Source organism: Capra hircus, assembly GCF_001704415.2.
Source record: "Capra hircus breed San Clemente chromosome X unlocalized genomic scaffold, ASM170441v1, whole genome shotgun sequence".
Taxonomy (NCBI): domain Eukaryota; kingdom Metazoa; phylum Chordata; class Mammalia; order Artiodactyla; family Bovidae; genus Capra; species Capra hircus.
In genome coordinates this window covers 58,980,105-59,005,732 of record NW_017189516.1, presented here as the reverse complement: position 1 = coordinate 59,005,732, position 25,628 = coordinate 58,980,105, and the positions used below count along the sequence as shown (strand labels likewise).

At 42.9% G+C, this 25,628-nt stretch overlaps 1 protein-coding gene across 5 annotated transcripts in view; it reads right to left on the bottom strand.

Annotated features, from left to right (window-relative positions):
* Positions 1-472: 472 nt before the first annotated feature.
* Positions 473-25,628, bottom strand: part of ARHGAP6 (Rho GTPase activating protein 6) — a 532,190-nt gene continuing 507,034 nt past the window's right edge. For 4 of the 5 annotated variants that reach the window (XM_018043781.1, XM_018043785.1, XM_018043784.1 and 1 more), the window contains exons 10-13: positions 18,058-18,155; positions 7,751-8,022; positions 5,608-5,688; positions 473-2,470 (exon numbers count right to left, since the gene is read on the bottom strand). In XM_018043781.1, coding sequence (XP_017899270.1) covers positions 1,770-2,470; positions 5,608-5,688; positions 7,751-8,022; positions 18,058-18,155 — 1,152 coding nt within the window. In that variant the 3' untranslated portion in view covers positions 473-1,769. The remainder of the gene's footprint in view (positions 2,471-5,607; positions 5,689-7,750; positions 8,023-18,057; positions 18,156-25,628) is intronic. The other variant, XM_018043782.1, reaches the window with a different exon arrangement.

Genomic DNA, 25,628 nt, shown 5'->3' with positions numbered 1-25,628 from the left:
AGCCAGAGGCCAGCAGGCACATCCTTCCCACATTCCCGCCAGTGGCAGAAGTGCTGGACCCATGAGCAGAGCCCGAAGACCCCCATCACCGCCCCCGCTCCCGGTTAAGAAATGTCAGACAGCTTTTCTAGACTTCATCATTTCAACCCTGAAACAGAAGGAGCATCCAAGGCCTGTTGTGTAGATATGACATACAAGGATTGTGTTGGGAAACACTTGTCCAGCATGTGGGAAACCACCCGAGTTCCCATCTACTTCCTCATCAACAACTGAGCTTCAAATGAATGACAATCAACCTTCACTTGCAACAAATATCAATTTCACTGGGTTATGTCTCCAAGCCACCTATGACTTTGGCTGTATGTGGATAGTCCTGCCACTATTCATTACCTTTGGACTTGCAGATAGGGAAGTGCGTATGTGGAATGGTGTGTGGGTTCATTCATGAGATTTAATGCCAGTGAACAAAGCCTTTGCTTTAACTTTTTATTCATTATGGCACAAGAACTTGAAGAAACACCACTGAAAATGTCATCGCCAATATGAAAATTCAGAGTAGCATGTTTTATAAAAAAAAAATCTTTTTCTATGATACACATTCCCTTATGAAGTGAAAAAAAAATCTCATAAAATACTGAAGCAAATTGCCACCTGCTGGTCAAAAATTGCTTTGCAGTTGAAAAACTTCAAATGTACTGAAGTATGGTAGGAACATTTTACATTACACAGAAAATTACTAAAGAAAACATTTCCTCAGCCTTTGGCACAGTGTAAATACAGAGCTCCGTTTTTTTCCAAATATGATTTACTTCACAAAGCACTGCATATAATTTGGTTAATACTGATGATGGGGCAAAAGGAAAAACCATGTTCTGTAATTTGAATACTCTCTTTTCACTCAAACACTTTATAGCTGGATTCCAGTTTATAGTTTTGAAAAACACATAGAAATCGTACATTATAAATATATATTATATATGGTCTATAATAAAGTTGAATTTGACCTAAAATGGGAAGGACAAGTTCTTAATTATTCTTTCTTTGTCAGGCACGGCCTTTCTCTTGTTTCATTAACTGAATTCTTTCTAAACAGATTCTAAAAATATATTCCATAATGTATCAAATTTAATATTTTCCTTAAAACATATTCAATATGAAAAAGCATTCAGTGACTATATTCTTTTTGTATCTCACTACTATATAAAAATATGGCTTCTCATATTCTGTTCTATTTTGCTTTGTTAGTGTTATTCTTAGGCATTGAAAGAAGGGCTGTCCCCAGTTAAAAGCTATGGCAAAAGCACAGAAACCCGCTTGTGCATATTCTAGAACAGTCTATAGAATCTCATTACTTAGAATAAGTGACTAAAAAATGTGTTCCTTCTGTTTTCTGTGAATATAACATATAGGATTATCATACATAATCTGTTACAGAATATACAAGAGTCAAAACTGAAGACACATAAATACAATTAAGCTATACCAAAGCGAGAACTTTATCTTATACAGAGCCAATGTGAATAGCTTTTAGATTGGACGTTAACATACATTTTTGTTTTTTTCTAAAGGCTGGCTATGCAATAGAATCTTATTATAAAGGGTCAGGGTCCTAGGGTGCTCTATCTTTAAGTGTACTGACTTTTCTCGTGTTATTTTTTTTTAAGTGTAAAAGAAGAAAAATAAGTAAGTGCCCAATTGTCCAACACCCACTTTTTCCCCTACTGAGTGGAAGAAGGCTGTTTGGGAGGTGAGGGGCGAGCGTGGGGGGCTCAGACCAGCGTTTCCGGGAGGGCATCGGGGTTGTCGGTGGACAGGAGCTCCCAGATCTGCCATCGCTCCCTCTGCCAGTCGAGCCAGTTGGGTTCCCCCAAGGTCTTACTGTTCTGATCTCCGGCGGGACTGGGGTAGGCGCTGCTCGCTTTCTGCTGGGCGGCCTGGTGCCCTCGCTGCGGCTCGACTGCCTGGCTTCCCTCTTGCGAAGCTGTTCCGGAGCCTTCTTCCAGCCTCCGCGGCCTCCACAGCGGTGGCTCGGCGGCTTGGTGGGCCGGGGATGCTACGGTTGACTTTCCTGGACCAGGATAAGGAGGAGGAGGCCGCTTGTCGGGCCTGGCACCCTCTGCAGGTCTCTGGGGCAGAGGCTTGGCTCTCCTCTGCAGCCAGGCCCCCTCCGGCTCGCTCTCGGCGAGGTCCTCGGCGCTGCTCAGAGTCCAGCACGGCTCCGGCCTCGGCCTCGGTGTGGGCTGCCCGCCGCCCTGGATGTGGGGCGTGCTGCAGACGCGGGCCACCGGGGCGTGCGCCCTCGCCTCGGCCGCCGGGCTAGTGGTCTGAGTCCTCCGAATAGCCTGCGCACTGCTGTCCAGTTCTGTGGGGCTCCCCTGCCAGCGAGGCCAATTGAGGGACAGGTTCCCTTGAGACAGGGAGCATGGTCCCGGGCGGAGGGAGCTGCTTTCAAAAATATCGCCGTAGGAACCTGGGAGCCAGAGAGAAGGACGAGAAATGCAATTGGTTTGTAGCCTCTCTCTCGAGGTGCCTTGCCAGTTTAAAAAAAAAAAAAACAAAATTTTTTTTTTTTTTCAAGCACAAGACATGTTTGGCTGCGGCTGACTACAGTAGAAAACTTCTAGTAAGAGACCTGACCAATGCTTCTTGATTATCAGCACAGTTCATCTAACAGCTTCACTGTCAAATGAGACTAAATAGTCCTGTGCCTAAATTTCTGCCTTCGGAAAGCCCCTCTCTGCCATGCTTATGGAAACTTTTCTGAACCTGGAAGGTAAAAGGAACGTTCTCTTCCTGTTCAGTGCAACTTGCAATCTGGAGGAACCATACATTATAGTGTTTCCATGTTTCTCTTGTGTCAATCAAAGCGGTAGGAATAAATGAATTGAATCGAAAATGCCCCATTTAGTGCCAGAAGGGGAAGGCAGCAGCCCCTGTGTATATTCTACCCCTGCCACTGTGAGGGAGACTGGCTCCTTATTCACCCATCATCCCCTTTCCTTCCTGGATGATATTTCCCAGCCTCCCTTGCAGTAAATGTGGAGGTGTGATGGAAGCCATTTCTAGGCCTGGTCTAGTAGGAAAAACACCAAATGCACTCCAGTTGTCTGGACTTGCTCTCTTCCCTCAACTTCTAGCCCACAATGGAGCAACCATGGAAGACTCTGAGGCCTCTGAGGACGGGGGAGCCACTGGCTAGATGGACCTTGAGCTGAGCCCCTGCATGACTGGAACAGAGTATTCCCACCCCTCATTACCCTGCACAATCCACACTGGACTGCATAGTGAGGATACATCAACCTGTGAAAGGTTAAGCCACTGACATTTAGAGGATGTCTGTAACCTTCCCTAACTGATACAACTTTCTTCAGGAAATTGAAAGGAGAGCAAAACAGTGTGTTTCACAAGCAAATGAGGAGTTCCTGGGGCGTGTGTCCCTAGGTTGCCTGTCTCCTGTTGATCATTTTGGGAGGAGAGGGGCATATAAACATGTACACAGGGACAGATCAGACTTGAACCAGCAGAAGGAAAACAGAGCAGGATATCTTGGAATAATTTATCCTTTGGGGAAAAGACAGTAAAGCAGTTCATGGGATAAGGTGAGATGCACTTAGATAATGGATCAATACTCAAATGCTCAAACCGGAGTAGAGGCCATTACAGTAAAAATGCACCATGCTTTAGAAATATAATATGGGAAGTATTACAAAACAATGAAGAAGGGAACACACACACACACACACACACACACACACACAGGGAAACAATCAAACAATTCACACACTTATATTATATGCCCTCCTCCAGGGGATCTTCCCAACCCAGGGATCGAACCCAGGTCTCCCGCATTGCAGGAGGATTCTTTACAGTCTGAGCCACCAGGGAAGCCCTTATATTATATATTAACATATATTCCAGACGGATTAAAGAATTAAGGGTTAAAATAATGAAATATTGTGATGGAGAAAAATGTATAGATGACTAATTTGCCAATGCTTAAGTAAAAGTTAAGATTAATTTTGTGAAAGAATTCATAAAAAAGAGATAGAATTACTCATGTAAAACATTAAAAAAATATCCTGATATGCAAAAAAGGAGAAAATTCAAGGAATATCAGTGGCAAACAATGTGATTAAAGGGTTAATGCCTTTATTATAAGAAGAGTTTGTAAGAATCAATTTTAAAAACACTAGCATACATAAATAGCCAATGGCATAAGGATAATCTGTGGGTGAAATTCAGCTGATTAATAGAAAAATTGAAAAATACTGGTGAGAAATACAGGCAAATGATAATAAATACAATTTTGTTTTTTAAAGAAACCCAAATGCAATCCCAGTGATTTGCAATACCAATGAGATTAAAGGGACATGGACAGCCAATGTATCCTCTATGCAATATGAAGTGACTATATCTCTGAATTCTTGGATATGTTCATTATATTTTGACCCACTTTCTTATTTATTTATTTTTTGGCTGCATCACACAGCTTGTAGGATCTTATATCCCCAACCAGAGATGGAACCCAGGCCCCCAGAAGTGGAAGCACAGAGACCTAACTACTGGACCACCTAGGAATTTTCCTATTTTCCCACTTTCCTATTTCATATTTTTAACTGGCTTTCTAAAATTTTGTGAACTTTTTTTACAATTTAAAATACAAAATCCAAAAAGTACATAAAAGAGGTCCCTGACATTAGCTTATTGCAACATCACTAAAAAAATGGAAACAGCTCAGTGGTCCCAACACTGGGCTATAAACTATGAATATGCATCCAAAATACTACACAGCCCTTAATGACAGTAATGGAAAATAACTGGAGAATGAAAAGTAAGCAAATCATATAAAGGTACACAGTCAGAATGATTATAATTATCTTTAAAAACTCTTGCAAATGAAATAAAGTCAAAGATTGATGTACTCTGGTGGAAAGGTATAGTTTTATCTCCTTTCCCCCTATTTCCAGCTGAGAAATGGGATATTTCCTGCCATATCAGTAAACAAGGATGTCACAGCCCTCAGTGATTGCAGCCCTCCAATGTGAGCCACCCTGAAGAAACTCAGGACAAAAAAGAATACCTGTCATCTAGCAGCCATCAGATGGTGGCCACTTCCTGCAGCCACTCCCTGTGGTGAGCCCTGAGGAAGCTCAGGACATGAAAATACAGGATACTGGCCCCAGGTAGCTGAGGTGCAGATCAAAGGAATGATTTCAGTGAGCCCAGGCTCTTGCATCTTCCCGGACAGGGAAAAGTGCTAAATTCCTTAACTTGAGATATCTGGTTTTCCTTTAATTAACAATAATCTGTTGATACTCAGACTACCTGCCCTTTGTTGCAAACGTCTATATAACCTGGCTCCTTCCCTTGCCTCCTCAGAGCAGTTCTCTCACACTACTCCAAGTCTCCCCAGCTTGAAGTCCTAAAAATTCCCCCCAAATAAAATATAACACTCAACTTTTAGGTTGTGAATATTCTCCCTAAGTCGACACAGCATTTTTCAAATAATATCTAAGAAACATGTAATATGATGATAGTAAGGTGAAAAGCAAAGAAAATTAACTTTAAAAGTAAATGCAATATTAGTTTGAAAATATAATCCTTTACCTGTCATTCCTGGGTCTTTGGATCCACTTTTTAATGTTGAATGCCAAGTTCCCCAGATATTGAAAGCCTCCTCTGCCATATCTAGGAAGAAGTGTGGAAAAAAAAAAGTATGCCACTCAAAATGAAAACTGAAGATTAAAAATAAATCAATAAATATTTTTATGACACCTCTTCTACTCAAAGTACTTTATTCAAGATTACAATGGATACAAGACAGAATATGATGCAGACCTGCCTTTTAAGAGGCCTATTCCATTTGGGATTCACGAAAAGGCTCTTTCTCTGTGACGGCTGTGGTAGACAGAGTAAGTCATGATCCCCAGAATCTGTGAAGATGGTATAGTGAAAAGGGTCTTGCAGGTATGCCTAAGTTTTGGATTTTGGAATGAGGAGATGATCCTTGATTATCTGTGTGAGCCCAGTGTAATCACAAAGGTCTTTGTAAGAGGGAAGCAAGATAGAAGATGCTATGTTGCTGGATTTAAAGATGGAGGAAAGGGCCACAAACCAAGGAATGCAGGCAGCCTCAGAAGCTGGAAAAGGCAAGGAAACAGATTGCTCCCTAGAGTGTCCAGAAGGAACACAGCCCTGTGGACCCATTTTAGATTTCTGACGTCCAAAACTTTATGATAATAAATTTTTGTGTTGTTTTAAATCACTAAGTTTGTGTTCACTTGTTACGGCAGCCCTAGGAAATGAATAGAATTGTCATGGGTGACAACAGCTCCAACCGCATCAACACAGAGACAGAGGAACAATGGTTATAGTTTGTTGATCTGGCCTAGGGAATACTCCTCTGTGGCATCAGCAGAGTCACAGTCCTGCATGTGTTTATTCATACACCCCCCATAATCTGTCTGTAAATATTTACAGCCTAAGGTTCTATCTTAGGTGTTCCCACCATCTCATTTAATCCTTGCTACAATCCTGAAACCTATTAGCCTCCTAGGTTCAGAGGTAAAGAACCCGCCTGCCAATGCAGGAGACATGGGTTCAGTCCCTGGGTCAGGAAGAGTCCCTGGAGAAGGAAATGATAGCCCACTTCAGTACTCTTGCCTGGAAAATTCCATGGACAGAGGAGCCTAGCAGGCTACAGTCTGTGAGGTCACAAAGAGTCAGACACGACTTAGCATCTAAACAAACAAATTTGGCAACGTGATGATAATGACTATTTCTAGAAGCAAATGTCTACTGGTGCTCCCCTGTGTTCAGCAGTTCATATGTATTCGTCGTTCTCTCATTTAATCCTGAAGAGATGTCCCTGAGTCCATTTCACGGATGAGGCAAGTACTGTCACATTTTAAAAAGAAATTTTATGCTTGATGGAAATACCAACTACTGTTTTCACTGTAAATTAAAAGAAATTTTTGAAACAAATACTTCTGAAATAAAAATAAAGCTGCTGTGATTAAAAACACCAAAAAAAGGGAGCCCTTTCAGAGTGACTTTTCAGCGAAAACTTTATATTTGTGATACAGCAGCAAGAATTTGTACTGTGTCTTCCAATGATCAGTTTAAAAGTGTCCTGTGAGTCCTGACCCCGAGGAATTGTTCTGTGGAGGGGGAGTACAAAATCGAACATCCAGTGGTCAAATACATTTGAGAAAAGCTGCAAACCATCCCCTCCCTCCCATCGTGGAAATTCATGGTGCCTGCTAGCAGTGTAAAGATTTTTGAGAACTTGTACAGCAGAGAAACGGTTAGCTTGGTTAACTCAGGCTTTCCCAAATGCATTTGACCATGGAAATCTTCTTTTGCCTAAAAGTCATCATTGCCATGGAGACTTATTTGGAACATGCCTGCTCCTTATATAGTGAGTTCAGCTTGTTCTCTGTATAAAAGTAACAGCAATGGCGGGGTGCCATCTTAGACTAAAAGATATGTACCCAAGCCCACAGGCCAGGAGCCAGCAAGTTCCTCAGATGCTAGAGGGGAGAGACAGCTGGGACTGCCTGGGGCTCACCGAGCTGGAGACTGCTTCCCACCTAGCTGGGTGTGTAGGGACTCGGACCCAGGATCAGTGTTCAGCAGGTTCTCAGTAAATGCTCATTGAATTAGAGAAACATGAAACAAGGAGGGTTGGAGACCAGGTCCAAAGCACCTACCCCAGGCCACATGCAATCAGAGGGACTGGAGGAATTACCTTTGCCAAGCCTTGGTCCAGGAGAACTCTCCCTCGACTTCGAGGAGGGCAAGTGGCCCACCCGGCGCACACACGGCTCCGGCCCTTTGTAAAGCTTCTCTGAGCCCCCCGGCACCACGTCCTCTTGCATAGCCAGCAGGGAACGTTCAGACAGCACAGGGGAGTTGTTGTCATAAGGGGAGAGGTCTCCGCTGGAGGCCTTGTTGGAGTCTGTGGACGAGTGCCTTCCTCCCATGGAAAAGGAGACTTCTGACCTCAGCATGTCAGGGCTTCTGGCACAAGGAGACAATTACAGGTACGTGAGTGTGTTAGCAATGAGAGACCAGATTCAAACCAGCGGACAGGTTTACAAATGACGGCAGGAGAATGTGTGGACACGGGCTGAAACAAAAAAAGTTTCTGAGCAAGGTTCCAAGACTTCTGTCAATCAGGTGAAAGCATTTCTACGAAATGGCCAGCAGATGGCAGCAAAACCCAACAGATGTCACAGGAAACAGCAGGGCGAAGTGATGAAACCCTTTCTTCAAGGTGCATTGCTGAAATGCCTGTTGGATCAATCCCTGTTTCCATTTAAAAATTAAAATCTGGTGCTCACTATCTGTTAAATAGGGAAAACTGTAGATAACTCTTTAACTTTCCTCAATATCCTGAATTAAAAATAATTCAGACAAAACTATGAATAAAACGTTACATGCAGTTTATGGACACCTTTTCTCCTTTCACCCAAATACTAATGTAAATCAATCCATCCTTCCTGACAACAAAGATGACAATGATGATGATGGTGGTGGTGGTGGGAATGACTGTTTTATGGATAAAATGATGGCTAAAAAGATAAACTGGAATCCATGGTATTTAAATACACCTAAAAGGATTCTACAAGGCACGAGTGCTGTTACAAATTGATGTAAAGCGTACTAATGAGCATATCCATTAAGTTTTATATGAGCATGAGTTGTCACAGCAACAGAAATAATGGTGAAAATGTGAGCCGAACAGGAAAACAAGAACATCAGGAACACGACAAGAGTGTTTGAAGTCTTACCTGGGAACATCTGTATTTTGTACTTTCCTCAAAACAGTGGCCCTGACAACATCTTAAAGGGAAATGATCACAGATTGATTAAAAGTTCCCAAACCTGCTTCTGCTGCTCCCCCTACCCCTCGCCCCACCTCACTTCTCTGGTCTTTACTTTCTTTTGGATTAATTTTTCAAGACAAATCCTTGGTGATCTTATAGAAGGTAACCCCATGCCTGAGCAAGCCCTTCCTAATCTAAGGGTTCTGTGTATGCAGGAGGAGAAAGGATGCTGTCAGGGGGTCCAGCTTCACTGGGGGCTTGGGCAGGGCTTACTGACAGGGGAAGGCAACTCAGCTGTGACACACTTTCCCTGTCACCAAGGCAGTTAGGGCCCCAAGCACTTTCTGCTGAGGGAATTTCCCACCCACATGGAATAAACAGTCCTTTCCTTGCCTCCTCTTTAAACCAATGACTGATGATCTTATGGGAAAGAGCCAGAGGACAACCCACGAGGATGGTTTTCCAGAAACTTAAGGCTTCCAATGAATGAAGGAAAAATAAAAGGAACTTACTACTTCTGCTGGAAAGTGGAGGAAAAAAATGATTAAACTGCCATCATTTAATTGAAGGGGGAAACTCTCTCTGATTCTATGGGAGGAACACAGGACAAAACAAACGGACCCCTGTCTGTCATCATGGGGTTTGACTCTCACTGAGGACACTCCACTGTGAGAATGAGCAAATATAAGTGTGCTGAACTGGTAGCCACACAGAGCTCAGCTCAGAATCTGGGTTCTGCATTATGACCAGGGCTAGACATCAAATTGCCGGGCTAACTTCAGTTGTTTTTCCCTGTTTAGTTGACATTTTTCCAGTCATTAATGAAAGTGTCTTATGTCTACTCGGCAAGAATAAGTCACAGTGTTATTTCGATAAGAGTGGGCACATAAAACCTGCTTTTATGACCTGTTTCAAAGAGAGTCTAGTCAATTCCCTTGCCAAATTAAAATAACTATCTGGGCCACAGATGCTTTGGGGCCCCCTTACAACAGGAAGAGAGTTTTGGAAAGGTCGTATTGTAGCTCATGGAGACCACAATGGTTTGGTCTCATATCTTGCTCATCTGTCTTACAAAACATACAGAAGAGAATATATAGAGCAAAACATAAGTTGCAGATTCAGTCAACAGTTAACGTGCATCAGGAAAAACACCCCATGAAAGAAATTTCTTGAACATCTCAAGTACTAGGGACAGTACTTCTGACATGGCAGCGTCCCCATCATCTGGGAAATGCATCGCTGGTTGGAAATGCGAATTCGCAGGCTACCCTTTGGATCTCCTGATGGGACTGGCGATCACAAGCAGGGCTCGGGGCCAAATGAACCCGCGGGGTCCCACAGTGAGAATAGTGACTAGAATTTCAAGATGGTGACAGATCATTAAACCAAATGGGTGCTGCTTCTGAGGACTGAAAGGGAACCTCTCGGGGCAGGGCTTTAAAAGCCCTCCAGGTAATTTTGATACTTGGGGGAAGTCAGATACCAAACCTGAGATACCAAGCCTACCTGCCCTCCCTCACCCTATAGATGTGACCGTGGGCTATGGATCTCCTCAGAGGCAAGTCAGCAGAGAGATCACAGGTACTGGCCACAGCCTCAGCCCCGGCTGGCAGTGGGGGCAGTGGGCTGGTTCTGACTTCAAGCTGGCAGGGCTACAGCAGATTAGAGGAGAGAGCATGCCCATCGCAGCCAGCTCCAGCCTGCAGGAGCCAGATCGCTGAATGCCATCTGGTTATGGATCAGAATACGATAAGGGGAGGGGGGCAGGAGGGGCCAAGCTGCCTTTCTCTGCTCTTTGGTGTCATTCTCCAAGTCAAGCCACCGAGGTCACCACACCTGTAGCCCCCATCAGGGAGAAACCAGAGAAGGAGGTCAGAGCTAATCCCTGGGGGTGGAGGCAAAAGCAGTAGACACAGCCCAAGGACCTCCTCAGTGGGGCTGGGGTCATCCCCAGAACATGGGCAGGTGGGGGATCCCTCTTTCCCCAGCCAGTGTACTTAGCCATGGAAGCTGATGCAGGTTGAGTGCACATGGCAAACAGCTTGGGTTAGCCTCTTATGTGAAGCAACCCCTTGGCCTGGGAGAAGCACATAAGTTGACATGTATATAGAATTCATTGTGTGGCAGCAACTGGATGAAGTTACTGTTAACAACTCTGATCACACGTTGAGAGAGAACTGAAATAAATGAGGGGATGGTGACATTGCATGGGGTCGAGACTCTGAAAATGTATTTAATAAATACTGTTTAAAATCATGGGCTTCCCTGATAGCTTAGCTGGTAAAGAATCCGCCTGCAAGGCAGGAGACCCCAGTTCGATTCCTGGGTCGGGAAGATCCTCTGGAGAACGGATAGGTTACCCACTCCAGTATTCTTGGGCTTCCCTCATAGCTCAGCTGGTAAAGGATCTGCCTGTAACGCGGCAGGCCTGGGTTTGATCCCTGGGTTGGGAAGTTACCCTGGAGAAGGGAAAGGCTACCCACTGCAGTAGTCTGGCCTGGAGAATTCCCTGGACTGTATAGTTTAAAATTATTCAAAATCAATAGTAAAATGCCTTGTTTTATGCTTACAGCTGGTGGCTCTTTTATATGTTTAAAGTATTTCCTATTTATCATTTTAATTTCTCAGCAGAGGTCAGTAAGGTGGTGGCCAAACTTGCCCAGAAACCCACACCCAAGGGTTGTCTTTCTACATGTATGCATGTGCGCTCGGTCGTGTCCGACTCTCTGAGACCCATGGTCTCTAGCCCGCCAGGCTCCTCTGTCCGTGGAATTCTTCAGGCAAGAATACTGGAGTAGGTTGCCACTTCCTCTTCCCGGGGATCTGTCCAGTCCATGGATCAAACCTGTGTCTCCTGCACTGGCCAGCGGATTCTTTACCACTGGGCCACCTGGGAAGACTTGTGTTTCCACACGAGAGCCCACCAATTAATGAAATGAAACAATTATATTTACTCCTCAGAAGTCTCACTATAATATTGGCAGTTCAGAGTTTTCAAAAATTTTAGTGCCACTCCATTGCTTTATCATTAAATCAACTGGAAACAAATCCAGGACCTTCGCTGCGAGTATCTTTGAAAAAAAAAGAGACAAGCTGTCACTGATATCTTCTCTAAGATTTGCCTCCTAAGCTGATTCACCTCTCGGAAGACAATTTTAAGTTCAGCGCTCCAAGTAAAGGGCTAAAATATTCATGTGTTTATTTACAGAAAATATTCACTCTAAGCAGTGAGAAATCGTTGAGAGGCTCATGGTGTTCTGTCTCTGTAGGTGTTGGAATTTCATGGGTTGCGGTGGGGAATGCTGAGTGGATACACTGCCAGTTGTCTGGGTTTGCCTCCATGACTGGAGAGCTTTCCCATGAGCCCTGAAAGCCTCGGGACCATCCGCAGCACGCACGGCCAGTCTCGGCCAACCAAACAAGCATGAGATGGACACGGAGAGCGAATTGCTTTCTCACCCTTAGCTGGTCCTTCCAGGTCAGGGTGTAAACACGCTGGCAGGGTACTGTGGGCAGGCCTGCACTGCAGCCGGAGGCACAGAACTCGTTCTGTGGATAGACGGAAAACTCCGGTTCAATCACCGGAAAGTGGCCGGCCTGGCCCCTGGCTGAGCGACCTCAGTGAGAAACATCCTTGGGGATTTCAAACTTGCTTTGGTTTCATGCTTGGCTTAGCTGTGAACTGATAAACCTCCGTCTGTTGGAACTCAAAGCACATAACCATCATCGACACTGTTCATTGTAATGGGAAAGGAATCCACTGCCACAGTCACTCTGGATTTATGGAAGATTTTCACATTCATCATGTTCACTTCTGCAAAACATCCCTTACGCAGAATCCTAGGGACAAAGGCAGCCCGCTCCAAAGAGAAGCTGACATGGATCCACACTCCCACCAGGAGACAGACATTAGAACTTGCCCAGGTCTCCCAAAAGTTGTGTTGCTATTTTGTTCATTGTAGATCGTTGGCAACAACATTTGTTTTGAAAAATTGCTACATTTAATTGTTGTTCATTTTGATGACTGTTTTAGCACATCCTTAAAACTTGCACCTCACTTTCCTCACCCTAGTCCCAGCCCTGCTCTGTTCTGTTACAAATGCCTGTGTTTATCACACCTTGTCTTCTTTGATTCAGTTCTCATCCCCTATTTCCTTACATCCCTAAATCAAGGAGGTGGGGGGGAATCTATTCTAAGTATCTTTGAAAACAAAAAACAGAGCCTATAATTCCAATAAATATACCAGACAAGCAACTAAAAAACTAGAAGTCTTGCCTTTTTAGTAATAAAAATCTCTTCTAATCTCCTCTTGGCATTCCATTTTGGTTGAAGCCAAAAATGTAAGTAGACAAGCACAAGAAAAAATAATGAATCCTCCTTTCACTCCCCCAGTTCAGTTGCCACAGACAGAAGAGGAAACAACTCAAATGGAAACATGAAATTCCCAAATATTACTAAATGTTTCATCTTTCAAAACAGAAATTATGATGAGTATGTTCTTGTTCTTGGTTTGACACTCTTTTGAAAATTTACTTGTCCACTCCAAATAAAATCTTATGCAGTTTCCACGTGGGGCACGGGAACCTAAAACCTTATTTAGGTATGTGAATTGATGGCACAGAACAGAAGCTTCAGGTAATAAATCAAAGAGTCGGAAGAGAATAACGAGGGAGCTCGTGCATATCACTGCACTTACGGAGTTCATTTTAGAAGCTACTGTTGCTTTCCATTCTGTGGTCTTCCTGAAAATCCTTTCCATTCTTGCCTTTTATAGCCCTTGTAGCTGAGTTTTCACTAAATAAAATCTTCAGAACAAGAGTTCTGTCCATTTCCATTGCGCCACAGCTTATCTAGGTCCTCCAGCTCATGACCTGCAAACGGAACCACTTCCTGTCCCTTTCAAATTCTACCTGGCCTGATGCGATCAGGCCAGCTTCCCAACTTCCGTGCCTTTCGTCCTCACCCCTCTTTCTATTCCAGAACCATGCCACCATCCCGATGCCAGTTAGATCAGGTGGGCTTTGCCTTTTCCCAGAGTGCCACAACTTAACACGGATGGGTTCTCTCGCGCCACGTTGCCTTCATAAGTTGCTGTCTCATGGACAGCAAGGCAGAATCTAGTGACGCCCCACTTAAGACTACTTACATCTACTTACCAAATCCTACTTTGGTAAGTAGTTATAAATGAACAGAATGATGAAATGCCAAGCAATGTGATAATGATCATTAATGAATACTAAGCATTTATTTAAAGCCAGATACTGTTCTAATAGCCAAATAACTATAAAGTTAGTACTTTTTCCTCTTTCTATTTTTTTGGCCGCATGGCATGTGAGATCTTAGTTCCCTGACCAGGGATCGAACCTGCACCCCACCCCACCCCCGCCCCGTATTATAAGTGCTGAGTCTTAACTACTGGACTGCCAGGGAAGTCCTCATCCCAGTATAACTTTTTATCTCTAGTTTACAGATGAGGAAACTGAGACAGAGAGAGAAATTGATTTACCCAAGACAGCACAGCTAACTAGAAGTAGAAATGGGATCTGGACTCAGGCAATCTGGCTCTGAATTCAAACCTCATGGCCAGCGTTTTGTATCACACAAGCATGCGCTGTTGATGGGTAATTGGCATGCCCGTGCTGCCAGCATTGGGGTACTGCAATTTGTCAGCACTGTAATCTATCATGACCACGATCTCTCATCACTCTAACTCTTCACCACTGCTTCTTGGTTTAGGCATCACCACTAAGCTTGCCATTTAAGGGCTTCTGCCCTCTGTGCTGGCTAGCTTTTTTTTACTATGTCCCCAGCCAGCTGACATATTTACTTTTATGACCAGGCCCTGGTTCAAGCTCCCCAAACATCCAGGCCTATTGACAACCTCTCTAGCCCTACAAAGTTCCCTTCAAATCCTCGCTCTTCTCAGAAGCTATCCATGAGACAACAGGACACATTTCTTTCTCTTCTCCAAAGTTCATGTGGATTTATGGTCTGGAGCACTGGTTGCCTTCTCTGTCAGCACAGAGCCCCCTTTGGAATGTAACAAATCACCTAACCTCAACTCTCTGGATGACAGGAAATATGTAGTGTCTACTGGGGCAGCTCTCAGCAGTTCTTAGCCTGGCCACTTGGGAGAGAATCACATGGGAGCTTTGAAAATCCTGGTGTCCAGACTGCACCCCAGAATAAGTGAATCCAAATTTCTGGGGGGGCGGGGCACCCAGGTGGAGGTATTCTTCAGGCTCCTGAGGTGATTTGAATGAGGAGACGAGGCTGAGAACCAGGGACCCAGCACATACCATTTGTCCCTTGGAGGCCTACTTCAACAAACCTGCAAGCTCTTAAAGATGTGAGCTTTTATAAATAGGATGGACAAACAAGAAGGTCCTCCTGTAGAGCACAGGGAGCTATACTCAGTATTTTGTGATAAACCATGTTGGAAAAGAATCTAAAAAAATGAATGTATATATATGTACATACATATATATGTACATATGTGCACAACAGAATCACTTTGTGGTATGGCAGAAATTAACACAACGTTGTAAATCAACTATACTTCAAAAAAAATTGAAAAAAAAATTGCCTTGAGATTTTAAGCTTTTGCTCCTCAAAGTGTGGACCATATCACAGTACCATCTGAGGGTCTGTTAAAAATGCAGTTTCTCAGGCTCCCTCCTCAGATATACTGATTCAGAGAGTTTTTTTTTTTAACAAGAACTCCTGGCGATCCAGATGCACAGTAAAGTGGAGAAGCACGCTGTAAAGCTTGCAGAGACCATCTACAGCATGAGGGTCAGGACTTTCAAGCCTCAAATGGCCATTAAAAATCCATATTTATTTGCTAATGCATGTATTTTCATTTCCTGGCAGCATTATCACCCTTCTGAGCTGCTGTTTGACCTGTATCCAGAGGGAAAAACTGAATACTCCTCCTTACTTAGCCAGTCTTCTCCCAAAGACATTTTCCATGCTCCTGTGACCTCACGGCCCTTTCCTTGAAGCCCCGTCACTCACCTAACATCTTGGAATAGGGTCAGCTTGCCTAGGCCTTGCAATTCTTGTTCCTATGGGGACAGGCAACAGAAGAGGCTAAACCACTCTACAGCTTGGGATGGGCTTAATATGATTCCTCCTTTTCCTAAGATTAGAGAAAGAAAGGCCCATTTATTGGTGTTTATATGCAAAGAGTGTACTTGAAAACCACAGAGAAATAACTTCTATCACCTATTCTTCAACATATAATATTCATATACTTTTAAATGCCATGTAAAAGCAAGAAATTCGGCAAGTCAAAATCAGTGTTTTTTTTAGGTGTGTGTTTTCTAGCTTTCCCACAGAGAAGTGGTTTAAGGCAGCTTAATGGGGGATTCACAGAGAGAAGGCCACAGTGTCTGGTCTCTTGCCCAGGGTAAGGAAATAAGTAAGTTCCTTTAAATTCTGGTGGCACAAGATCTACTGCGAAGAAAAGCCCTGTGTTAGTTTAAATTAGAATCTACACCTTGATGATAGCTAGGTATCTCGGGAAAGTTTAAGAAAGCCTAATTCTCTGATATGAAAAGTAAGACCATGAAATGCTAGCCCATGTATATAATTTGAATTAATTTTTATTCTCTCCTGGCTCTTAGGGCTTGAATCTAGGCAGAATGTCTTACTTGAAGCAGAAATTATCTTGATAATGATTGGCACAGAAATGGATTTTTAAAAGTGCTCTTGAAAGGATGATCCACTTAAAAATTCTTCCCTGCTCTACAGGACAGAGTGAAACTGAACTGAGCAGGGTTATGAACGTAATGATCCAGGAAAGAAGGAGGCCTGTGCAATTTCTTTCCACCAAGTTTCTGTAAAAAACATAATTTTTAAATATTTGAAATAGTTTTAAATGAAAATTAGTACATCAAATTCAACAGCAGTATAAAAGAAAAATTTAATGCATGTCCATCTTTCCAAGATACCACTGGATAAGACAGACCATTACAGTATTTATGTATGACTAAGAGAGAAAAGGCTATGAAGACATGTCACTGATTATAAGATTAATCTCAAACTTATGGATACCAAGGAGGGGAAGGGTGGGATGGATTGGGAGATTGGAATTGACATATACACACTGCTATGTCTAAAATAGATAACAAATGAGAACCTGCTGTATAGCACAGGGAACTCTGCTCAATATTCTGTAATGACCTCTATGGGAAAAGAGTCTGTGTATATGTGTAACTGATTCACTTTGCTGTACACCTGAAACTAACACAACATTGTAAAGCAACTATACTCCAATAAAAAATTAATAAAAAAGATTAATCTTAATTTCAGAGATTATAAAACCTGGGGGAAAATGTGTCTTAGAATTGTTGAAATTCAGTAGATTAAAAAGCACAGCATAAATGATACTTTCACGAAGGATCACAACTTTTCCTGTCACAAATTTCGGGTTTGGTGCCTTGATGGCAACATCGCTCCTGGTTCATGATGCAATATTGTCCCCTTAACTGGCTTTGTTTAATGTTCGGCACCCTCCATACACTCTGCCTCTATAGCAAATGGCGAAGAGAAATCATAAAATCTAACCAGCAGGAAAAATTCCGTGCTTCTCCTTTGGGGGAAAAAATGGTGGCAAACCATAGCCTACAGGGAGGCTTGTATTTTCTTCATTGCAAACATGCGGGCCTGTGGAGACCAGTGTGCGTTTCTGTCAAAAGGATGCTAGCTATAAAGAGCGGGCAAGTCGAGAGGGTGAACATGTCTCATTTCAAATGGCCACCTAGGCCTTGGCTGAGGCCTGTCCTGTGGTTTGGTGATGCACCTGTCCCACTGGTAAGTTACATAGGCAAGATGCATCCAGGCGCATCCTTGGGGGCTGCTAAGCACAGTTTTAAGGACTGTAGAAGTGGAATCACTGATGCATATCACTGTCAGTTCCTGCGCTTCCTGCCAATGTGATTTAGTGGCTTTTTTTTTCCTTCTGGTAAACACAGTCTCAAGGGGCTGGAAAAAGACAAAAAAATGAGACAGAAAAATCCCCAAAGGCAGTTTCTAATTTGACAAGTCAATTGGTAAGACAAGGATTTTCTTTTTAGGGGGACAGATCAGATTTGCTAGGAAGTCACCAAAATTCCACTCAAGTCACCCTGTGTGGAGTTATGTAAACTTTTCTAATTCTTTGGAAATGGAAATAGACATCCCCAAGATGATTTGAGAAGATGGGAAAACGAGCATACTCACGAAGACTGGGAGGCCTTCCTTCTGAGTAGATAGTCCACCACATCCGGATCAGTCTCTAACAGGCTGATGAGCACTTCATTCTGCAGATCCGGGGGAACCTGCATGGACCAAGCGTCGAGGCATAAATAAAACCGCTCCAGCAAGAGGCGAACTGTGGGCACTGGCAGGCTGACAACAGCGTCCAAACGGATGCCTCAAAAGTTATCTACAGTCCATGGGGTCGCACAGACAACAAAAGTTATAAGAGAACAGAGGGATTTGTTGGTTAAAACCAAATCTACACCAACCCATGCAGCCAGTTTCATTCTTAGAACAAACTGGATGATTACCAGAGAGTCATACTCACTGGGCTTCCCTGGTCACTCAGACAGTAAAGAATGTGCCTGCAATACAGGAGACCTGGGTTAAATCCCAGGGTTGGGAAGATCCAATGGAGAAGGGAATGGCAACCCACTCCAATAATCTCGCCTGGAGAATTCCATGGATAGAGGTATAGTCCAGGGGATCACAAACAGTTGTACATGACTGAGCAAATAATACTTTCACTTCACTTTCATATTCACTACTCAATTCAATTCAAGTGGGGTGAACTGTCACTCCACTTGTGACTGGAGATAGAGCCTAACCACTTGGAACCCTCTGTTGCTTGGACTCGATTTTCTTGACTTTGAATAAGCAAAATATCGTGGTTAAGAGGAATGGTGTTCATAACTTCTTGTCCAAATGGGGACACTTTCTAGAGTTCATATTTATAACTATGCCAAGACAAGAGGCAGAAATGAGGACTGTCTTGGGCGGTTCTGGAACATATGATTAGTTTATTGGGCCAGACCCTGCAGCCAGAGGCTGCTTGTGTCTGAGTTCCAGTATATGGCTGTGGGGCTTTGGGCAATGGATCTAACCTTTCTAGGTCTCAGTGTTCTCATCTGGAAACTAGAAACAGTAAGAGGACTCACCAAAAAGGCTGATTGACGTGGTGATGTAAAGGACGCATTACCTGTCGAGAACTTAGAACAGCACCTGGCAGATAGCAGACACTCAAAAAAATGCCACTACTACATTTGCAGACGTCACTTGGCCATTCGGTGCCTGCCTTCACCTGTTTCTTGCATCCTGGTCTATCAACAATCAAGAGCTTTTGCTTCACAATGGGATGAGGCATGCCCTAGAATGTTATAGATGAGCATCATGGGTTTCTCTAGGCTTAATCCTCAGGGCATGAGAGAATGGCCTTCCAATCCTAAATCACTCATGTAGGACTTTTCTAGAAAACAAGATTGAACCTGGCTCCAATGGTTTACTACTCTGTAGATGCTCAACCAAAGGAAATTTCAACTATTGAGGGAAAATACATTTTCATTCTGATTCTCTCACATGTGGGCTTGGAGACAAGACTCTTAAAAACTGTGGGGACAAGTCTTCTGAGAGTAAGTGGTTGGTGGAAGAATTTGCCTCCTGCCTCTTGCAGAACTCAATTCATCTTGAACTCTGGAAACAATTTTATTTAGAAGAACAGGGATGAGAAAGCAATGCTTTCTCAAAATGCTTTCTCAAAAATGCAATGCTTTCTCAAAATGCTTTCCTCCTCTCATAAATCTGTTCTTCCTACTTCATTCTGAATCTTCATTAATGACATTGCCAAACCCTAGTCACACAGGCTAAAAACCTGGGTTGGACTCAAACTTCTCTGTGTCCTTTCCCCTCCACGTTCAGAGCCAGGAAACCCACTTGATTTCATCTCCAAGATGCCTGTTACTTCTTCCCTCTCTTTTCCATTCCAGCTGCAATGATCCAAGTTTGATCCCTCATTATCCCTTTGGAGTTCTCATCTGTTAGCCATTACCAGCTTTCATTTCCCTGACAGTCATATTGCAAGTTCCCTCTGGAAAACTAACTGCTCCCCAACCTTCAGCTTGAGGGTGAGGTGTACCTTCACCTAAATCAATGATTCTTTCATCCCCAGACTGAAGCATGGGTGCTTGAGTGATGAGCATGCAACTTCATTAGAAGCAGTGAAAAGCTGTGAGAACTTCCTGGGGACTTTGAAGAGACAGGATACAGGGCCTGAAGATAGTGCTGACAACTGAAGAAACAATTCCAAGAAATGGAGAGAAAGAAAAAGGGGTCTCTTGACATCATTTGAGTCCCAGGCAAAGCCATGACTAAGCCACATTTGCTCTTGGATCATTCAGCTGTGTGAGCCCCAAAATTCCTTAAGCTGGTTTGAGCTTTTAATCGAAAACAAAGATCCATCTTAGATGGGCCTTTGATACAACAGCTTGCTAACCTGTTGTTGTTCAGTCCCTCAGTCATGTCTGACTCTGTGACCCCATGCACTGCAGCATGACAGGATTCCCTGTCCTTCACTGTCTCCCAGAGCTTGCTCAAACTCATGTCCATCGAGTCAGTGGTGCCATCCAACCAACTCATCCCCAGTTGATCCCTTCTCTTCCTGTCTTCAATCTTGCCCAGCATAAGAGTCTTTTCCAATGAGTCGGCTCTTCGCATCAGGTGGCCAGAATACTGGAGCTTCAGTTTCCAACTTGTGTACTCTCTGTTTCCCTTAATACGTATGGCAAATTTCTTCTCTGAAGAAGAAATTTGTCACGATGCTCTGATCAAGACACTTGACCAAAACCCTTTTTAATCAAAGCCATCTCCTCACTTGCTTGCCTCAAAATCTGTTTCCCATCTCCGCCCCCAGCAGTCATACCCACACGCATTCTACTTCAGTACCATTGTGCATCTCACTCTGACCTTTTCCCACCTCATCCTTTTAATTCATTACATAAATATTTGGTGAATGCTTCCCAAGTGCCAGGCACTGGATTCTGGGATTCAACGACAAACCAAACAGACAAGAATTCATGTCTCCTTGAAGCTGACAGTGAATATGGGAAGACTGGCACTAAAGAAATAAACAGAAAACATAGCAAGGATGACTTGGAGAAAGATAAAGCCAAGACAGGGAACAAAGAATCCTGGGTGGGGGCATGCCATTTAAATGGGATTGTCAGAGAAACTGACATTTTAGCAGAGTTTGGAAAGGAGGAAGGAACTGGAGAAAATCATTCCAAGGAGAAGGGAGAAAGAAACAGCAAGACGTTGAGTCAGGAGCAGCGAGGAGGCCAGGGAAGTTGGATCAGAGTGAAAGGAAGAAGGCGAGTGGTAGGAAGTAGGTCAGGTAACCAAGGCCAGATGTTGTGGAGTCTTACTCCATGATAATGATTTCTGCTCTCAGTCGAAGTAGGCAGGGAGCCTCTGGAAGTTCTGAGCAGAAGACGAACACGACTTGTCATCACTCTGGCTACCGAGTTGCTAGGAGATTGCAAAGAAGCAAAGGGTGAAGCTGGAAGCACAGATGGGGGAACTGTTGTCGATACATCCAGAAGAGAGATAAGGGAGGGCCGAGCCAGCGTGGTGAGTGGACAAGAAATATTTGGATCCTGGAGACAGTGAAAGTAGAGACCATAGCAGCAGCTAATCGACTGGGTGGAGAGAGAGAAGGAAGAGGAGAGGGAGCAGGGGATGAAGAAGAGAGGCTGATGTCAATGTTCCCAGGAAGGATGGGCTTGCTGTTTACTAATACAGAGAAGCTACAAGACGAGGAGGAGGCTGGGGGTAGAGCCTAGGACTGTGGCTTCCCTAGTGGCTCAAACAGTAAAGAAGCTGACTGCAACGGAGGAGACCCAGGTTGGCTCCCTGGGTCGGGCTTATCCCTGGAGAAGGGATAGGCTACCCACTCCAGTATTCTTGCCTGGAGCACCCCATGGACAGAGGAGCCTGGTGGGCTACAGTTCATGGGGTTGCGAAGAGTTGGACACAACTGAGTGACTAGCACTTTCACTTCACTTTGGTGTAACAGTGAGAGGCCTGTGATACATCCAAATGAAGGAAAGCTCTAGTAAGTGATCAGGAATAAGGGTCTGGGGTTCAGGAAGAGTCCTGGGTTGAACATAGAAATTTGGGGGACACACATATAGATAGTACTTAAAGCTTGATGACGAAGTGCAATGGCCTAGGAATGAGAATGGAAGGAGAGGAGAGGAGCAGGACTTTTAGGTCCAGAATGGGAATATCTGTTCTCTTACTTTATTGAATACACTAAATCAATTAAAAGACTGACAATGTTTACAAACAATATGACCCAACAGATATACATGATTCCATCAGTTTTTCCAAAAGTAAAATTCAAAGGGTGAAAATGAGAAGAGAGGGGACTCATTTTTTAAAAAAATGAACTGCGAAGCAAAAAATCGTATAGGCCAACAATGTATACAATAATTTTTTTTAAAGAAACTTTCACGAGCAAATTAGGACAACTATGTGTATTTTTGTCCAGTTAGTTTAATTTAAAATTTCCTATGCTTAGACATGTAATAAAAAATTTTGCTCCAAGCGCCAAATCCATTCTTACTAAGAATAAACAACTGGAGTGGATGGCCTTTGGAGTGGTGCAAACATCACAATATCAGTTCTCTGATCAATTCAGATTCATCATTAAATAGCTTACAGGAAGGATCATTATTTGAAAATAACTTTGCATAAATTTCAAAAACCATTCTGCAATTCAGAGTTTTACTCATTCAACTAGGCTTCATTTCTAACAAATTACAATTATTGACGTTTGTTTTCTGTAGCATATGTGACCTTTACTTGGTAACCAAAGGGTCAGTGCTATAACCCTATCTACAGTTCCTTTCTAAAAGACTTTTGGTACTTTTTTGCCTTGGAGACACTATTTACAAATGACTGAAAAAAATATAGCTTAAATATGTATGGATCTGTGTATTGCAGGAAGGGTAGGTACTATTTTCCTATGTATTACACAAGACTGACTACAGTGTATAATACAGAATCCATTATTTTAATTAATTTTTTCATAGCCCATCTTGTCATAAAATGATTTATAGCAGCTTTCAGAATTCACATGATAAAACCACATTTGTTTAAAAAATAAAGGAATAGTTCAGAAAATTGGAGCCAGTGGGAAAATGAAAGTAGAGAATTTGAAATGATGCCTGGAACTGACTTTTAATATTCATACAACAGCATCCAATGCTGTTTTCCCAATAATTCCTCTTATCTGTGTCCACATTTGCACATTTCATTTCCTACTATTTAATAAAAATTTCAAATTACTGGCTCAGTTCAATAGGATGAGTATTCATTTTCTATTAATTTAGATACTTAATAGAGAAACCAAAGTGAAGAGAATGAACTGACAGGAAATAGCAGCTCACAGCGAGGAGGAAGAAATACCCAGGCAGACCGTCCACACACACATTCCTTTTCAGTAATTAGGATGCTGTTGAAAGAATATCTGACCGAGAATCAATAGCTCCTGAGCTCCAGTTTTGGCTCTGCTGCTTATAGTTAACATAAACTTAAGAAACATCAACCTTCGTCTTTAGGATTCTGTTCCTCAATCTGGAAATCTGTCCCCTTCTCCTTTACGGGGATGCTATGTGGATCAAAGGGCTAACAAATTTGAAAGTATCTGAAGAGTTGCAAAGAACTTTAGCATAAAAACTGTATTGGAAATAGACAAAATAAGTCAAACACTTAAAAGAAAAAACTAAAAGCAGATCACTTGGAGATGTGAATATTTGTTCTGAGATTTTTTTTCTTGCCTAACAGCCATCAATTTCCACCTCTTATCCTGGGTGCTTGCAAAGAAACATGCCTCTTCTCTTCTGCCTAACACTTCTGGTGGGTAATGAAGTTCTGGGATTTCCTCTCAACATGTCTTCATTCTTGACTGCCCCTTGAATTTCTAGAGCTACACTGTATGACCTCTTGAAGCTAGACTATGTGTAGCTTCTACCTTTTAGCTTTTTCTCTTCTGACAGACCTCAGGTCTTTGGGCTGGTCACATTGTCAGAAAACAGGGGTTATCTGATTTGACTGCCTGGAACTTCGAGAGGTTGCAGTTCTCTGTCAACTGGCCTCCTTCACAGCTACATCAAGATCAAATGGGCCAATCCTGGCCAGGGGACCCCAAGGGGGGGGGAGTCTTGTAGAAGCTTCTAGAAAAGGCTCTCCTTCATATTGACAAGAGATGCAGGAGAGAAAACATCTCTCTTTGTGACTGGATGTGATAATGGCTGCAAGAGATGCTGAAAACGATTGTGGTCTCTTCAACTAAAGATGGTGGACCAGAGAGAGGATAAGTGCAACTGAGCTGCTAAAATTGTGCCCCCAGGTTTCTTATTGTGTGAGATAATACTGAATTGGCCAAAAAGTTCATTTGGGTTTTTCCATAACATCTTTGAACAAATTTTCTGGCCAGCCCAATAAATCCTGACGTTTGCCACCACCTATAGCTGACTGCGGTTGCAGCTGGAACTCCTACCAGCATATGCAGGACCATTCACCCCCTCACTCATTCGCTCACACACTCAACTTTATGCTCTTTCAGAATGCAAGCTAGGCTGGTGCTTCCTCTGCAATGGATACTGAATGAATGTTGTTGGAATTGCTACAAATGCTGATAATAATAACCCAGGATTATTGGTCTTCATGGTGTACACTGGTCTAGTTGTTTCTCTTTTCTTGGAAAGGGTACCAATCTCAGGCTATAGGAAAATTTCCTTGTTACTCATTTTTAGAGTTGGAAAACAAATTTCTTTTCCCAACTGAGGATCACTAGAATTTTTCTAATAAGTTCTTCAACTACTGTTGCCATCAATACAAAAACTCTAAAAATGAAATGTATGACTCAATCAAAATTTTTTTCTTCTGGGACTTTGCATCTAATGAAACGGAAACTAAGGAGTAGGATCGTGAAAAGCGTATTACTTTTTTAAATCAATCAATTCTGAACGTTTATGTGAAGGAACCAAACCCATCCCAAAGGGCTTCTTCCTTTACAATTTATTGTTTCAAAGCAAAATCTCCATTGGGTTTTACTCAAGTATTTAGCAACTTCAGATATTTTCTAAGGGTACCATATACGGTTGTGTTTATTTGGAGACTCAACTCCTTAGATTTTCATAGGTTCCTTCAAAGGATAATGCTATTTCAAAAATCAAAAGAACTTTGGACTCTCCTGCTTGAAAGAAAAAATGTAAACACTGCACATATGAAGGAATAAAACTGTCACAATTAAAATCCACCCTATCAAATTAAAAATGAAACCTTGAATGATTGCCTCGGGTATAACTGCTATGATGTATTTTATTCCATAAACCACAGAGAGGGAAAGATGGTTTGAGTTTTCTCCATTTACTAAGTCACCATAACAAACCATTAAGGGCATCTGAAAGAGCAGTTCCCAGGACCCAATCCTACTGTTCTGTCTTGCCACCAGGTGTTTCGCACCAATCCACCACTTGGCACTGAACCAAGAAGGATGCTTTGCATTGAAAACTCCTTAACACTCCCCAGAAGAAGTCAATGTCACTGAAAGTCATGATGACATTTCTTTTCAGCTAACAAACACACTCAAAGAAATCACTTTGGCTATTTATGGGAGCAAAAGCTCAAACATGGGCAGGCCCAGCCTTGGACCTTTGTGCAGCTCTGGTTTGGAGGATGGCTTAATATTATGTAAAGAGGTCTCAGTGCAT